Source organism: Cystoisospora suis, assembly GCF_002600585.1.
Source record: "Cystoisospora suis strain Wien I chromosome Unknown contig_709, whole genome shotgun sequence".
Lineage (NCBI taxonomy): Eukaryota > Apicomplexa > Conoidasida > Eucoccidiorida > Sarcocystidae > Cystoisospora > Cystoisospora suis.
This window is the reverse complement of record NW_027153510.1, coordinates 708-16,839: the sequence shown is the minus strand read 5'-3', so window position 1 is coordinate 16,839 and position 16,132 is coordinate 708. Positions and strand designations below refer to the sequence as shown.

Sequence of the window (16,132 nt, the reverse complement as noted above, 5' to 3'; positions counted from 1 at the left end):
TCAGTGTTGAATGCTCACTTCCCTTTCCAGAGGTTAAGCTTGGACTACTCAATCCCTGGTATCTTATACAGATGCCGGGGAGCTGTTTCGACTTGCCTCATGATAAGCCTTCAGTTGTCTGCCTTCACGTTTCCAACCCCGTCTGACAAAAAACTGGATTCGTTGCGACTTCTTCCAATAGTTTTTCGGGGTCAACCCTTCTGACCCACTCATTCTGTCCTTAGCGTGCTTTCGGAGAACGCTGGGGTATGTGGCTATACTAATAGCGCAGCTACTTCCTACCTCACGCAAGCAAAGGCCTGCTTTTTTAGACACCTCACGGGCAGCTAAGTGCTGGTGTCATGGTTCCCTTTTCGTTCCCTCTTGCTTTTCCACTCCGTGCCTCCGAGTTACAGAATGGTAAAAAACAATGGGATGAACTTTCTCCCAGTGTACAACATCAGCCTGTGTAGGGCAACAGCGATCTCTATGAGACACTTCTGACACCGTGGAACCGAGATGCAATCATTCACTACTACCGGGCGACAGGCAGTAGGCCAGGGAGTTGTTCTTATTCACGAGTCGACTCCGAGCCAGCACTCCAACCGACCATACCAATGTAGAACGACTTGAGAGTATTGCAGCAATCTTACAGAGAAAAAGCGGATTTGGAGAAACTTCTATCCGTTTAGTCTTCCAGTTGCTATTCTGGTGCAGAGTAACTCTCGCTGCTCCTTCCTACTCGTTCTCTGCCGCGTGCACTCCTCGGTCACTCACTCCAAAACAATGAGAGAAGGCGACCCGAGTAGCCATGCACTTCTCACATTTACTTTCCACAATTCCTGTGACGTCTTCTTATTTTCTATATTAGTCGGTCCCGGCGAAAACTTCGTCGTACCCTTCTGCTTCGTCAAGGAAGCTCTTTCATGAAAAGGCCGCACTGGGTGACCGTGCCGCTTCTCGTTGCTGCCACGATGTTTCGGACTAAGATTGTAGACAGGACTTCTCATTTACGAGCGAGTCAAGATAAAAGATGATGTGTTCTCGTCCCTCACGGTTTTGAAGATCAAAGAATGGTGACCACGGAAGATTTTGACGGTGCTCCATCCCTGAGGCACAACGCCCAGACGGGTGGATAACTGCAGTTAGAGAAGAATGCCAAAGGAGAAAAAAAGCTATCTTCTTCTTAACCGTTCTCTATCTCTACCTGTCTAGCCTGCCGCGTGCTTGGAGATTCTGTGAGCTCAAGCTGGTGACGGCGTCCTTGCAGAAACTAATGGAAAGAGAAAGCAGTAACACTCCTGTCTACAAGTCGCGCAAGTTGGAAAGCATCGGTCAGCACCGACATGCGACTGAAGTCTTCCGGTTTATCATATTGTCATCCTTCGCGTGGCCTGCGCCTCTAAGAGGCAAAAGGCGACCAAAAAAGACCACGGACGATCTTTCCTCTGAAAAAAACCACGGATTCTTATCACTAAAGAAAACATTTCATATCCATCCACAGGAATACTGCAGAAGACATGGGTTACAAGCCTGTCAGAAACCAGACATTCTTTTGATTTAGAAAAGATGGACTGAAGTGTCAAATCTGCTGCTGGAGACCCCTCACCTCTTTCCTTTTCATCACTTGACGAAGAGACTGATTGGTAGGCCTTCTTGCCTACCTATCTCTTTCCTTAGCTAGCACACAAGAAAGACACCGTAACCGCCTTCTATCTATCCGTAGAGGTTGCTCTCTCTCACTCATTCGGCCTTACTTCGCAATCTGGATAGGAGACCTCTGCGGGAAAAACACTTTCTCTCCTCACCGACAGGTGGGAGCCGGCAAGGAACAAGTCGGGAGAATGTTTGAAAAGAGAGGCGATATTCTCTTTCTCTTGAAACGTCTCTTCTTTTTCGCCTTGTAGCTTCCCTCACAGACGTGCACATCAACAGCTGCGTTTAGAGAATGGTGGCTTCTTCCTCAAAGGCTGAAGGACGCGCGGATTCTTCCGAGGAGACTGGATTAGCTAAAACATCAGGCTTCATGAGACGAAGAAGAATATCTCGGCATAAGGAATCTGTCTGCTCCAAGTTCAAATTTGCTACCCGTCGTGTGTGCACACCCTTAAACGCTGCGACTACTCTGGAGGTATTGACAGAGAAAGAAAAACAGGACAGAAACAACAGACCAGAAGACTCGAAAGATAAAATGACAAAGAGATCTTTCATTGCTGCACATAGATAAGGATTCCCGTCGTTTGAGGAGCAAGAAGAAGAAAACAGAGAGATGACCTAATTCTGGGTTTCCTTCACTTCTTTCCTGTGGAGATGAGAATCATAAGAGTAGTGAAGAAGAGAAAAGAGAGACAAGAACACTTCCATGGTACGAGGCGAGAGAATGAAAGAAGGCATCGTGAAAACAACAGAAAAGATTGAGGCAACTCAGGATACACTATCTGCCTGTGTGTCTCTCACCTACTAATTATATCTATCCATCTATGTATCTATGTGTCTTTCCATAGGATGGTTTCAATCTATCTGTTTATCTTCACTCTATCATTTAACCTTAATCTACGTAGCTATTAACGGGCTGGCGGCGCAGGAAACCCATCTTATGAATCTTGTGCGAAGAGATCGCATACCCCTACTCAATAGACAGTCAGATTCGAGATCTAGTGAAGAGAGAGAACCGCCTTGTGGTCTGTGTGAAAAAATTCACGGACGAAAAGAAGAAAGAGGCACTTACGCTTCGGAGGCGTTCTCGCCGCAGGTATCAATTGCATGATCCTCTACCTTAGCCCAGAAGCAATCTAACTCTTCAACTTCTCTTCTCAAAATCTCAACCAATTTTTTCTTAACTTCCGGATCTTGAAGTCTTTTGTCAACTTCTGTAGATAGTGACTGTGTGGGGGTCCCGGCATCCACTGCTGCTGGGGCTCCTCGTCCAGCTGAACTCCCTGTACGCTCTGCTGTCGATACACCGGGAGTTTCTTGTTGAGAATGGTCAGCTGGCACAAGGGGGGGGGCAGGAACCGACGACGAGGAAGATGAAGACGAAGAAGTCTCTGAAGAATCCATGGCGTGTATCTAAAGGGAGGTCAGCATGTATTGCAATCCCAGCTATATAGATGGGAAGGACGATGATGTTTCTCAGCAGCAAAGACTTCTTCTAGCGAAACAAAGAGACAGGAAAGAACCTCCGGACCAAGGAGACTTGAGGAGCAAAAGCCAACAAGCAGAGATGATTCGCAACAGATAACTGAAAAGGAACCAGACAAGTTGTTAAGAACACGTGCTTTCGGAAATCAAGTCGCTGCCAAAAAAGAAAGAGAGAAACTAACTACACATAGACGAAGGACGAGAAGGAGGTCGGAGAGAATACGAAAGAAAGAATAAGGAGGCTAGAGTATGAATGCGAAGACTGAACAGGGGAAAAACACAAGTGTACAGAATTCCAAGTAAAGTAGATGAATGGAAAAATTCTTCTTCTTGGTATGATCACCCGTCAACACAGGCAAAACCGTTTGGAACTCAATCATCCCGGGGTAAAAGTACCGCAGGGGTGTGCAAAGAAAACTGGTAGAGCAAAGACTGTAACCGTTTCCAGGAAAAACCTAATAGATCAAACCGCACGATTCATTCAGTGGCGACTCGACGGACTACAGAGTAGGTAGTATCCTTAGACTCATACGGGAAAAGGATCTGTCAGACGCAATCCACCCTGAAGTCAGATGCGAAAGGAAAAGCCGACCAAACCTGCGGAAAGAGAAAGCTTCTTTTTCCGCTAGCAAAGAAAAAGGGACAGTGAAGATTCATCACTCCGTCCACTTGAAGATTCAGTGGTATCTGAGGTGGTAAGATCAGATAGGAGAGACACACATTCAAGTCAGAATTCAGTTCTTCCTTTCTTTTATCTCCTGCAGAGTGACCCTTCTGGGTGTATCTGTTGTGGGCGATTTCACCTCGTAGCAACAACTTCTCTCTTCTTTGCTGCAAAGAAAAGGCACGTCGAACCCTTCCCGTTGCAAGACAAAAGAATCTTTGGAGACTTGAGAGGAGACCCCAAGTTTCATTACGAGTGCGACTTTTCTCTTATCCTTTATGCCTTGCTGCATGGGTGGGACGTAAAAGCGAAGAAGGTAGTTCGATCAGGAGGAGACTTGGAGTTGCTCTGCGGTGCATGCGACAGATCTGCTTTTACACCGACGACCTGTTTGGAAAGCGCTTCCGACTTGATCACGGAATCTCTTTCTTTACTTGCGTGTTCCGTTTGAGGTTTTCTTCTTTCTCCTGTACATGTTCTGTTTCTGTCCATTATTGGCTCGTTATTCTCGTTTCTTTATTCTTCTCTTCCACCGAGAACTCGCTTCTTTTCTCCGCGGGGTATCCCGTACAGCAGAGTTGAGAAAAAAAGAGAAGGCAAAGGTATTTCCGTGTAGTAGTTATTACGTTTCTTTTCTTCTCCTCCAGATTCAGTCTTCCTGGAGAGGCTGAGAGCGTACACTGACTACTGTTTTCTTCTCTGCTCTTGTTTCTTAGACTGCCATGACTGTCTCTCGCGCGTCGCGTGAGAGATTCTGAAAGGTAACCAGACAGTCGGCTGTTGTTGCGCAACTGTCTTTTCTTCTGCTCTTTCTCCTTCTCTGTCTTGTTTCTTGAGACATCTTTGACAAGATGTCTCGCTCATTTCAAGATTGGGAACCGGTCAGCTGGAATAAGACCGGACAGAAGCAGAAAGGCGTGACGAAAGATCAAGAAATCAATCAGGCCAGAAGGCGGGGAGAGGACGTTGAAACGGAGAAGAAATGTGAGTGAGCACCTAACCAATGGAAAAGCAGGAAGAGATTTTTCTTTTTCTTTGGAGAATGGTCTTGGTGGCTGCGCCCCTTCACTAATGTTTTCTCATCATCTTCGTTGGTTAAAACACCACTGTGACTTCAGTTGTTCTAGGCATATATACATACGTACGTGCCAGAATACATACATATTCATGCGGGTGCCTATATAGACATGCATACCGAACACACGTAATCTACACCAGTATAGACTTACACGACCGGTGTTTACAGGTGTGCTCTCTCTCTCACACACACACACAACTTTCTTCGTGTTGACATGCATCTCTTTCACGCTCTGGGCCTCGGTAAGTAACGAAGTGTTAACAAGAAGAAAGCACAGAAGACAGACATAGAAAGGGAGAGACAAGAAATGCGTCTCTTTCATTGTTTCTTCTCTGTCTCTTCTCAGTTCTCGGTGGACAGAACAAGGCGACCAAGTCAGGTCTATGTCCGAAGTGAGTGAAGGCGGCCGCTCTGCTTTTTCCCAAACAAGTGGATGACATTCACTGCAGTTTCTTATTCGTCTTGAGGTATTATCCCCCGATTTTATTACTTATATTAACACAATGTGTTCGATTGGTTCAATCTCTACTATCCTAATCATCTTAGCTATGCTTTTCTAATTCACTCAGACTACACGCGCTCGCTTGCAGAGGGTTAGTTCTTCATCTGTATATACACCCCGTATATCTATTTGTATACGATGGGAGGCAGAGAGAGAGAATGAAAACCACTACCGACTGTGTATCTCCTGACCACAGTGCATGCTTTGAGGTCTCCTCCAATCCTTCTCACGATACACTCTGTACAGTCTGATCCATAGAATCTCACACCATATCGCTCGTATCGCATATCATGGGTACGTATGTATATTTAGATATATGTATGTATGTCTACGTATGTCGTCACCCATCGTCTTTCCCCGCTGGCTTGTTTGTTTCTTCTTTGTTCTCTGGTCAAAATAGCGCTAAGAAGATTGAGGAAGACACCGGAGACTACCACGTTGAGAGAGTTTCAGCAGACTTCTCTCGAGCGCTTCAACAGGCTCGGCAAGCAAAGAAGATGACGCAAGCCCAGCTGGCTCAGGCCATCAACGAAAAGCCCTCCGTTGTTAACGATTATGAGAGTGGGAGAGTAAGTAGACCTAGTCTATACATATCACTCTCTGGTATTGGGTGCAGCAGAGAGAACAAAGCATGCTCTCTTGTTTGCCGATGTGAATCTATCTGTACTGAATGATGTTTATACCCTCATGGCTTGTTTTGTAACAGTTATCGACGCTCATCTTGTTACATGATTACGGCAGGTGGCTGATAAGGTACATAGATGTAGATGGACGGAGTGAGCTAGCAGACAGTGTTAAATCGTTTCAAGAAGATGATCCAGTAGAAAGGCCGCTCCTCCGTCAGTTGAGTCAGAATGGGCGGGACGGCGCCGTCGTATTCCTCTCTGCTGTCCTTAGATTTCTTTGAGTGATGCTGTGGCTGTTTTTGCGAGGGCTGTTGGTGAGACAGGCGAAGATTGTTTAGGAGACGGTTGGTGGCGCCTCTTTCGAGGTTATGCCATGTCTCTGCGCGCATGCATGCTTTTCTTTAGTGTTCTTTTTTGACAGCGTTCAAGTCCAGATGCTGATAGTAGACCTACAACTGCCTTGCGTCTTCTCTTAGTATCTGTCTCTAGGACGGGGAGATTACTTCACATTGTAGGTTCCTAGTGAGAGTGGACTAGCTACCTCGATATTTACAGTCAGGGTGCTAGAAAGAAGGTATGAAGTAAGCTATGGACAGATTGATGGATCTCTTCACAGTTGTGGAAATGTAGCTGTAAAGTTACGCAGGTGGTTATGTCATCGAGTCGGCAGAAAAGCAGAGAGATCACTTGTTTCCACGAGAGATACCGGCCGGGGTGAGGCGGGCTCTGACTGGCTGTTCTCCCGTGCAAGTCAGCGGCGGGAGTGATTGTCAGCATGTGTGGTTGGTGATAGGTGTCTCTTACTAATGAAACAGTCGCTTGTTTTACGTCAGTTGAGCCGTGCATACCGATGGCTGTGTACCCTTTCGTCGTCTCTCCCGACTTCATGACGGAAGTCGTAGCGGTTTCGCATGCCGGGGCAACAGGAATTGCCCATAGCATCTCAGGATGTGGTTGTTATCACTCACCTTGTGAGAGCCCCTTCTCTCTCACTGGTGTGGACTTCTTCGCCGGAGGTCTACGGGGAGAAGTTTCTTTCGGTGAGTTCGAGATAGCTGGCGAAACTGTTAGCTGAGGTCTGTCCCAGGTAGGTAGCACTCTGCGTAATGGAGACCTCGATGGTCAATCCAAGGCTGCCCGTTCTCTTGTGAAATGCTCGATCAGGCTATTCCAAATGGAGCGGTAGTCCAGAAGCTCAATCGAGCCCTGGGTGTGAGTCTTCCGAAGGCCAAGGAGAAGAGAAAGCCAGTTCAGTAGACGACCTTGGAGAGGGGGGTCGATTTCCTAGGCGTCTTTTATGATGTCGGAATAATGTCTCTGTCCCAGTGTCCGTGTGTATTTTGACAGACTGGTTGTAAACTAGCGTCTTTTTGTATGCTGCTGTGGACTGACTCTTTCGTTCTCCGCACATACTTGTTGAGATCAGAAACCGATTCCACTTGTTCCGTGACCTAAGAGAACCACGGTCACAGCGTTTACGCAGTTGGTGTCACGCGTGGTACCCGGAGGCAACCTGCCGCGACGGGGTGGTCAGGCACTTGAGAAGATATCTGGTAGAATGAGGTATTTCTATGGTCCAGGACCGGGAAAATAGGCCGAGTACAGCCATAGCCTTGCTAGATTCGCACGATTCTCTTGGGACAAACAAGGGATGAGAGGTCCGTGCGCCGAGTGTTGCTTTCGGAGCTCTTGCCGGAGACTGGGGAAGTTAGCTTCAGCGGATTGCTGCTCCACGCCATCAGCCGTTCAATCCAGGCGAGCTAGTTTCGCACCTGCCGGGGCAATCTCCGTGTAACAGTGCAGTCGGCACACGCGCAATTGCACTTCGACTATCAGGGCTCATTGTTGATGTGCTCACCCTTGCCGACCGGTTTCCTGGATGAACTAACTGATAAGGCATAAATGAGTCGTAGGTTATGCCAGCTGATTCAATGTCGTGGCAGGAGAGGTTTAGGGCTAAGCATTAACACGCTCCTTAAGCGTAGTCGTGCTTTGCTGGGGTGGACGGCTGTTCATTCCGCCGGGAAATTGCTATGCTCACCCAGTTTTCCGGGTTTTTCTCCAGACCCAACATTTTGGGGAGCAAGAGTTCGGACCCATTAATGGACACTGAGTTTTGACTAGCGACATCGGGGCGGCCTGCACAGTCGGCTGCTAATACACTAAGCTTAGTCGGGGCTCCCTGAAGGGGCCGAGGGCAACAGCGATGCTTTGGCACAACTAAACTGCACAGAGCACACACAATAGGAGACGACACATGGAGGGATGCAAGGACGAGGCCCGCGAAAGTGAGCCGATCCCCTACCCGAAGAGTGGGACTGAGACCTGACGGACTGCATTTGGCCATCTCAAAGGCGGCTGACGGATCAAGTTTGCATCATACTTCCGGTGCTTGAAAAAAGAGGGGTCTTCGGGTCTTACTGTAGTGGCGGTTGTTTCTTGAAGGTTGTGAAGTGGACCATGCCAATCAGTCGTGTGACAAAGTGTCTTCTCGAAGCGTAACCACTGAGACTGTTGGACAGCAGGATGCTGGGGCAGCACTGTAGCCCTACCTCACCACGCGAGGAAATGCCTAGTGCCCTGTGATTTCTGGACAACTTTCTACCCAGAGCATCGCAAAACAGGCGGCTGCAGTACTACACCACAAGTCCAAGGCCTGCCCCACGGGTGGCGCCCCACAATTCGCGAGCGGAGACCGGTCTGTCGATGAACGAGGTGAACATCGATTGTCTGTGAAGCAGCACCGTGTTCTCATATTATCCCTCTGCCAGGTGTGAATCGTCTTCGGCCCTTATCCCGTACCGCATGATCATCAACCATGGATGCCGCCGCAAGAGATAAAGCAATGGAAAAACAAACCGCGAGGCACGATGCCATTCGCGTGGAAAACATCCGGAAAGAGAGGAAATATGCCAGGGAATGGGCAAAAAGATGGGGTTTCCTGGCGGAAGGGGAGGAGCGGGACAGTGTGCTCCACGCAATCTGCGAAGGTGAGCCGAGCTTCGTATTCCTTGCTTTTTGAAGGCTGCGCAATCGTCGTGCTTGGGACAGAGGGAGATGGCTGGCCTCGGTTCTGGAAGCTGTACGTGCCCCTACTTGCTCAACTCCTGTGGCCAACCAATTCTCCAGCTTTCACTGGCGGCCACGAGCTCTGCGAACAAAGCAGATCGCCTGTTTTAGCAACACCCCCGGCAGGCGGTATGGCGCAACGCTGCTTTACCTCTGTTTGACCTCGATGACCTGAAGGTAGAGCGCCTCGGCTGCGCATCTGTGCCCGGTTCTTCAGGGAGGTCTTACGAAGAAACGAAATCGCAACTCTCCGTGAGTAGACCTACCACAGATGGGACTGAGCCAGCTGAACGCGCTCTTTCCTTCAGCTCACTCGACACGCGCTCAGAGTCCTCGAGCCCCCTACGAAGTGGATGAGATAGCACCGCCACAGCGCACGAAGCTGCCACGCGCTATGAGTTTCGCACGTTGTGCTGATCAGCCACGGCCCTTTAGCAGTACTTTCAGAAGGCCGCACCGAAGCCAACGGCAGTGCGGCGGGGAAACCACGCACTACCGAGAGTCCACTTGTCCACAGCAAGTCCTCAAAGAAACACCAGTATCTGTCTCTCACACGGTCGTGCGTCTTGTCTGGAGGGTACGGGAGAAGCAAGAGGACAAGCTACGCCGAGGCTCCACGACGGTCAGACCTCATTTCTCTTCCCTCCCCACATTCTTCAGCAAATCATGAAAAGCGACGTCGTTTACAACGCGGAAAGGTGCGCTAATGATCCTGTGCAATGGTACCGGAATATGCGAGAGCTCGGGCCTCAAACCAAGTACCTCCACCCTGCCGCAGCAAGCCAGGAGATTGGATGGGCGTAGGTCACTCTGCCAGCTGTGCCGCCGCTTATCTTTTCACTTTGGCTACATCACCAGAGCTCTGAAGTGAGGGGGGATGAGTGGTAACGCGTTTCTTACACTGGCCTGGGACTGCTCGCTGCGAACCCTGCTCGAACTCCAGTCATGACAGATGCCACAACGGGCCACGGTCCCTGCCGGAGAGGGGGGAGGGGCACTGAAAGCGAGAAGGACGGGGTGAACATCTCATCCAATTCACCTGACAGACCGGATTCTCTTTAGATGCAGTTTCGCCTTATGGATGGCCGGCTCCCAGCGTCCACCGGGCTTCCTCTCTCGCAACGCGGCACACCTTTGCCTCGAAGCGCCCCAGAGTACCGCTATGGGCTGGCTGGTTTGCACAGACGTGTTCGCGACTCGAACACGAACCTGAAAGGCTGCTCTCTTCCCGTTGTTCAGGGGGCTCTTGGAGTGCAGCAAAAAGATCATGGTCAATCTGCGTTGCGCGTCCGGTCTTGATGTGTGCAGCATTAACGAGTCGCTAGAGAAGTTCGGGGTCAATCAGCACGGCTACAAGAAGAAGACAGCTGATATCCAGCCAGCTCGACGTAAGAGCGAAGAAAATAACGGTCCCGCTTGAACGAAAGCATCCCAGCATTGAACCGCGAGGTGCCACCTGAATCAAGCGACGTTTTCAACCAGAGCGAGACCAAACGTCTGCCGCGGGGGAGGGTTCCGCGTTGGTTCGCTAGTGCAGGGTCGGAGTGTCGTGGAGAGCGGGAGTGTTTTCTCAGAGTTGACGATTAGCTGCGGTAGTGAAAGGCGTCTGTTTCGTGGTGCAGGATGCTGACAGAACAACAGTCAGTCGTCAGTCTAGCTTCCTTCGCCAAGAGACACTGCAGTCGGGATTTCCGTATGCCTTTTGGTAGCAATCGCAGAAGTATGTTCTCCTCGTCAAACTTTTGATGCTGGAAACAACCTATCGCGTTCAAATGATTTGTAGACTGCTGGCGCGGGCTTCAGGTTCAGAACACGTAAGGTGCAGCCCCGTCTGTCGTGGCCCACTAGGCTTCAAAATATTCCGAAGTGCTGTCGCCAGTTGCTGTCAGTCTGTATCGTCTCTTCCCGGGCTGGTTACTAGGAGCAGGCCTGCTTGGTTGGGACACTCCTCCATTGCCAGTTCTCCGCGCTGGCCAAGGTTGCCCGCCGTCCTACAAACCGGCAAGGGCCGCGGAGCAGTCAAATAGGGCAGAGAAAACTTCTCGGTTCCTTCGAAGAAGAACTTGGTCATCTGAGAAACTACGAACTCCAGATTTTCAATGTGCCTTCTGCGGTTTTGCCGAGGCATGCTTGTGATCTCTGGGGGTTGCACGATTGCCCGCGCCGACTGGAAGACCCCCTACACCTCCAGCTTGTATGGATTGCGATGCCACGCCTGGAATTCAGGGAGGGACAGAGGCTTTAGCAGTGCCACGTCCCTGTCTTCTCCAGTCAGATTATCTCCTTTGTAGGTCCTGGACTCTAGTCTGCAGGCTGGCTCAGGTGGTGTAATGGTCGTAAGGTGCCGCTGAGCTGCCCGGAAGCTCAGCATGAACGCTGACTCAAAAAAGGGAGGGTGCCTAACGGCCCCGGGGTTTCAGCCGGTCGGAGAACGTGATGGAGTGCATTTCTTTCCCTTTTCGCTTGCAAGACACCGCGAGATGGGATCCCTTCATGTTTCGTTTGTTTCCCTTTCACCTTTCGCTCTTTGCTTGGCCGGGGACTCGTATGCAGTTCCTTGGTTGATCCGGCGGCATCGGCCGCGAGTGTCGCTGTGACTCTCATCGCCTGTCCTGAGGACCGCACCACACGACCCATCGTTTCTACCGCGTCGTCTAGGAGTTCGCGGTAACGGATGTCCCCTGAACTGCTGCTGGGAGGAGGATGCGTCATTATGGCTGCGGTGCGGCTGGCAGCGTGGACGTCTTGTGGAACATCTCTTCACATTCGGCTTTGTTCTAGCTAGCTCGAGAAAGGGGCTGCTCGGTCAGTGGTCACGAAGATGGACCATACCCGCGATTCCATGTCCTCATGGAAGTACGCGGTCGGTTCGGCAGCGAATCCTTCTTGTACCGATGCCGGGACCGTCCCAAACCACGCCAGAACCAGAACCGCAGGCCTTAGCTCTCTCTTGCGTGTGACCCCTGTCCACTCGTCGGAGTTCTCGTACTCAGTAGGGAAGAAGGGACTCAGATCTCCCTTCGCATGTTTCGCTTTTTGGAGTAGGGGGGAAAAAGGCTCGCAGCTGTCGGTCACAACTTCAGTTAGCCGGCCGGGGGGCTCCTCAATCGTCCACGGGCGAGTGATTTCGTGCGCGAAGTATTTCGCCCTAGTGGTACTCGGCATCTGGCTTTTACTCCAGCTCGTTGCCGTGTGCACCTTCTGGACTTCCCCGTGGCGCCACTTGCTACCGACACGCTCTCGACAAGAGGGAGCCCCTCCCGTCGCAGGCTTCTTCCCGCCTAGAAGCCGCGATCCGACACAAGGTAGATCTGCTCTTCCCCTCGGACTGTTTTCCACTGACAGACGATGTTGCAAGACCTACAGGAGTGTGCTACTGTACTGCGGGTACGCAGAGGTCAACTGTGAGGGACAGGGGGCGGTTCACCGGAGGACAATGGACAAATTAGCTCAACCGCTTCACTGGACCAGCCGCTCCGTGTGATTCAGCTAGTAATGCCACTACTGAGACAGGTGGTGTCGACTGCTACTTCGGAACTGTTCGCAAGGCTTTCGTGTGCAGCCTCGTAGACATACGAGGCAGCAATACTCTTTGCTTTCTTCAGAGAGTGTGTAACAGTGAGATAAGGGCGTGACACTGTATCGCAGTCCTTGACTCCCCACGACTTCATTCTTTTGGTTTTTTGTGCGCTAGCCCGGACATTCGAGTCTTTAGATTCCGAGACCCTGGAGAGCTTGCGCAAAGAGTATTCGCAACACAAGAAAGCGTGCGCCTACGTTGGCAGCGTCTTCTACAGCCGACTGGCGCCAAAATCGCGGGCCTGGCTCAACGCCCTGGCCGTGTTTGAGCACCAAGGACCTGAACGCCTGCATGGGCTCCTGGGACGTAGAAAGGATGGCACGCCTTTGTGGAGCTCTTTCCCTCAGCCCCCGCCTCTAGACAGCCCGGACGTAAGTATTACACATCTCGCGTTTCGAGGCGTGCACGAATCAGCCTGTGACTTCCTTATATCACTGTACAAGGGGCCTGACCGTGCAGGCACAAGGAAGACAGCCGACTTGCTTGGACAGGTCGGTCTCTGGGATCCAGCGGTAACGCTGGCAAAGAGAGCCATCCCGAAGACAGGGAGTGCTTCCAGCCCATATGTTGCTTTTGGTGCTCCTCAGGTTGATTCAGCTGAGGAACTCAAAGATGGCGGAGGGTTTTATCTTCGCTTGTCCAATGCCATACCACTCGATAGGAGCTCCCCCGACAGCAGGTAACCCAGGGTCGGGACACCATCCGCGTGAACTTGTCAATGGGCGCATAGAAATCTGCCCTTTGTGTTGCTCGACGTCGGTAGAAGGCTTGTTTGACAGTCGGCACGCTCGCTCAGCTCGCGGGGAGGGCCTGTCACAGACGCCGAGGTATGTGCTGGCAGAAAAAAAGGTATTCACTTGGAGTGTAATGAATTACCCACTGGCGCCCAGCAGATAGAGCTGCCGACGGCCAGCCCCCAGAGCCCCCGGTTGCTTCTGTGTTATGCGTAGAGATAGGGTTTGCCGTAAAGTGAAGTACGATCTGCAGAAGCTCGGTGATTCCGTTGACGTCTCGATCGTGATAACGTTTCACAACGAGCCCGCGTCAACCCTTCTTAGGACTCTGCACTCTATTCTGAACACCACGCCACCGCCTCTGCTTCGAGAAATCATTCTGATCGACGACTATTCTGACGACATACCCCTCCTGCCTGGGGGGTTCCTAGACCAGTACACTCCGTACCTGCCGAAAACATCGCTGGTAGGTCCCCGCCCTGCTGATACCAAACTATACACAAATACAAGCAGTGCGTCACTTGTGTCCGAGCCTTTGTGGCAGAGTCGCTTTCTTACCAAGGTACTCACTTGGGCATACACCTTCAGAAAACAAGCGAAGACCGGCTTCTCGTCCCACTACCCAGACACCGTCCCTTGTACCACCTCCTGAGGACCATGCTCTTCTATGAAGTACACAGTGCCAGCCAATTTGGTATCTCAGTTGACAGGTGTTAAGACCCTAAGGCTGCTTTGCCCAGGAAACATGGCGACATCTTTCCCCTCGCACCTCATTACAGACAGGGGCTTTTCGAAGTATCCTCCTGTTGAGCTCACACGATAGCTCTCTTCGTAGTAGCTACAGGTTCTACCATGGCTATTCAGAGTGTCCATGCACGTTCGGAAAAGCCATCCGCCTTCACGTCTGCTTCGGAACCTACCGTCACCAAAAGACGGCTCGAGACCAACTCACGAAAGACACAAACAGAACCCATGTCTGGGACCACAGATCGACGCGAGCGACCACAGACCATTGCTGAGCCAGCCAGCCATTTTATACTAATATGGACTGCAGCCAGAATTGGCACAGCACAGGAGGGTTCACGAGCCTGTACTTCCACTTCTGCTGCCGCGATGCCCCACATCGTCATCGGTGGCGGTCCGCGGCCACTGTGTGGGCGCAGGTACGGTTCGTGCATAGATGGAATTGATTACGGCGTATGGTGTGGTGACACTAGGAATCGAAGAAGTCACTTCCGCTCTACTGTGTTGATAGTAGCGACTGCAGTAGGTACTAGTACCGGGATATTCAGTTGGCCTCGTATCGAACACGAAGTGTGTATCCCAGGAAACCTGGCACATGGTTCAGCAATAGCACACGAGCCATTCTAGGCCAGGGTTTTGAAATTGACGTGAGTTGGGATTGCATCCAGTTGTTAGGCAGTCCGGCGGGCAAAGACGTGTCCCAGATGGCAGACGCGGGCGGAGTACGGTGTGCCGTGCGGCTTGGTCTGACCAGGCCTTGCTGGAGCTAAAGCACCTCTCTGCGTGGTCCGCTTCAAAATCACGTTCTTAGTGGCTGGTTAGTACAAGAAAGCTCTCAAGCAGCTTTTTCATTTCAACTTCCCACCACGAGCGTGACGTTTCCATGCGTTCTTTATGGAGAGCAGGTGCACTTGAGAGAGCGCAAAGGGATTGTGGCGGCCCGACTTGAAGGAATCCGGAGAGCTTCAGCACCTGTTATCGTTATCCTCGATAGTCACGTAGAAGTGAACGTGGGTTGGCTTGAACCTCAGCTTCACCGTCTCGACGAAGCCCCGAACTCTATCGTCTTCCCTCAGATCGACACCATCTCACCCACGGACTTTTCTTTCAAGACCAACACTGGTATCGGGTGAGCCGGACAATGCTGCGGAAGGGCAGGAGGGCTCCGACCGGATCAGCGACTGTGTGGCTCCCTATGGGGTTCGTGAGTGCAGCGTCCGGAAAAGCTATTCAACTCTTTCGGGCAATTGTGCAGTGAAAAGGACAACAGTTTTCACATAGTCTTGACGACCGCGTTTGTCCTTGTGCAGATGCTGGCTGTCATTCAACTGGGATATCCAAGAACAATCCACATTGACTGGGCGAGTCTTCTCTCCAAAGGCCCTCAAATCTCCCTTGCACGCCGGAGGTCTACTGGCTTTCAAGAAGGATTTCTTTCTGAAACTAGGAGGGTACGCTCAGCAAGACATCTTCGAGCGAACAGCACTAGTTCTGTGTTCAAGATGTGAGTATGAATGTGCCGGTGCGCTTTTCTTTTAGATATGATACAGGCTTTACTTTCTGGGGCGCGGAGAATGTGGAGCTTAGCTTCCGGACCTGGATGTGTGGGGGCCGTCTGGAATGCACGCCTTGCGCACGGGTGTTCCATCTTTTCAGGCAGGTGAGTTGAAACCCCGGCGGCTGAGAGCCACCGCAGCGTGCCTGTCACGTGTCGGTAGCACTACGGCTTTCCCCTCCGGTATCCGACTCACCCGGATGTGTATGTGTTCGTGGCCTGCAACGAGAAGCCGACTCCATTGACATGCCCTGTGAACTCTGCTCTCTCTCTGCAGTACAAAACACTACCTGTCCTCTCTAGGGCTGCGACATTCTCCGTGGGCCCTGCCTCTCTGTAACTCTGTGTCAGGGTGGGCTCGGGTATCAGACTCCTCCCGACTCACTGTGGAGAAATCGCATGCGAACAGCCCGCATATGGATGGACGAGTACTACGACCTCGCTGCCGTTCACAACCCTT

General features: G+C 51.2%; 3 protein-coding genes across 3 annotated transcripts in view; 2 read left to right on the top strand and 1 right to left on the bottom strand.

The window, feature by feature from the left end:
• Positions 1 to 1,920: 1,920 nt before the first annotated feature.
• CSUI_001785 (uncharacterized protein) lies at positions 1,921 to 3,048 on the bottom strand (the record flags this gene model as incomplete). Its single annotated transcript, XM_068061989.1, has 2 exons — positions 2,708 to 3,048; positions 1,921 to 2,104 (listed from the first exon to the last, which is right to left on the bottom strand). The coding sequence occupies exons 1-2, from the start codon at positions 3,037 to 3,039 to the stop codon at positions 1,921 to 1,923; spliced, it is 516 nt and encodes a 171-aa protein (XP_067926029.1). The 5' UTR covers positions 3,040 to 3,048.
• Positions 3,049 to 3,868: 820 nt separating this feature from the next.
• CSUI_001784 (multiprotein bridging factor type) lies at positions 3,869 to 7,335 on the top strand. Its single transcript, XM_068061988.1, has 4 exons — positions 3,869 to 4,768; positions 5,209 to 5,254; positions 5,765 to 5,933; positions 7,155 to 7,335. Exons 1-4 carry the CDS (start codon positions 4,636 to 4,638, stop codon positions 7,245 to 7,247), a joined length of 441 nt encoding a protein of 146 aa, XP_067926028.1. The 5' UTR covers positions 3,869 to 4,635; the 3' UTR covers positions 7,248 to 7,335.
• A 1,498-nt stretch (positions 7,336 to 8,833) lies between these two features.
• Positions 8,834 to 16,132, top strand: part of CSUI_001783 (n-acetylgalactosaminyl transferase) — a gene marked incomplete at its 3' end in the record, with an annotated part of 8,004 nt that continues 705 nt past the window's right edge. The window contains exons 1-10 of the mRNA XM_068061987.1: positions 8,834 to 8,980; positions 9,720 to 9,859; positions 10,368 to 10,447; positions 12,754 to 13,010; positions 13,227 to 13,318; positions 13,590 to 13,839; positions 15,023 to 15,246; positions 15,428 to 15,568; positions 15,657 to 15,777; positions 16,024 to 16,132. The exon at positions 16,024 to 16,132 is cut by the window's right edge and continues 14 nt beyond it. Coding sequence (XP_067926027.1) covers positions 8,861 to 8,980; positions 9,720 to 9,859; positions 10,368 to 10,447; positions 12,754 to 13,010; positions 13,227 to 13,318; positions 13,590 to 13,839; positions 15,023 to 15,246; positions 15,428 to 15,568; positions 15,657 to 15,777; positions 16,024 to 16,132 — 1,534 coding nt within the window. The remainder of the gene's footprint in view (positions 8,981 to 9,719; positions 9,860 to 10,367; positions 10,448 to 12,753; positions 13,011 to 13,226; positions 13,319 to 13,589; positions 13,840 to 15,022; positions 15,247 to 15,427; positions 15,569 to 15,656; positions 15,778 to 16,023) is intronic.

Coding starts and splice junctions, on each gene's coding strand:
- CSUI_001784 (XM_068061988.1), top strand. CDS start 4,636: ATGTCTCGCTCATTTCAAGATTGGGAACCGGTCAGCTGGAATAAGACC. Junction 5,255..5,764: donor AAGTCAGGTCTATGTCCGAA/GTGAGTGAAGGC, acceptor TGGTCAAAATAG/CGCTAAGAAGATTGAGGAAG. Junction 5,934..7,154: donor ACGATTATGAGAGTGGGAGA/GTAAGTAGACCT, acceptor ATGCTCGATCAG/GCTATTCCAAATGGAGCGGT.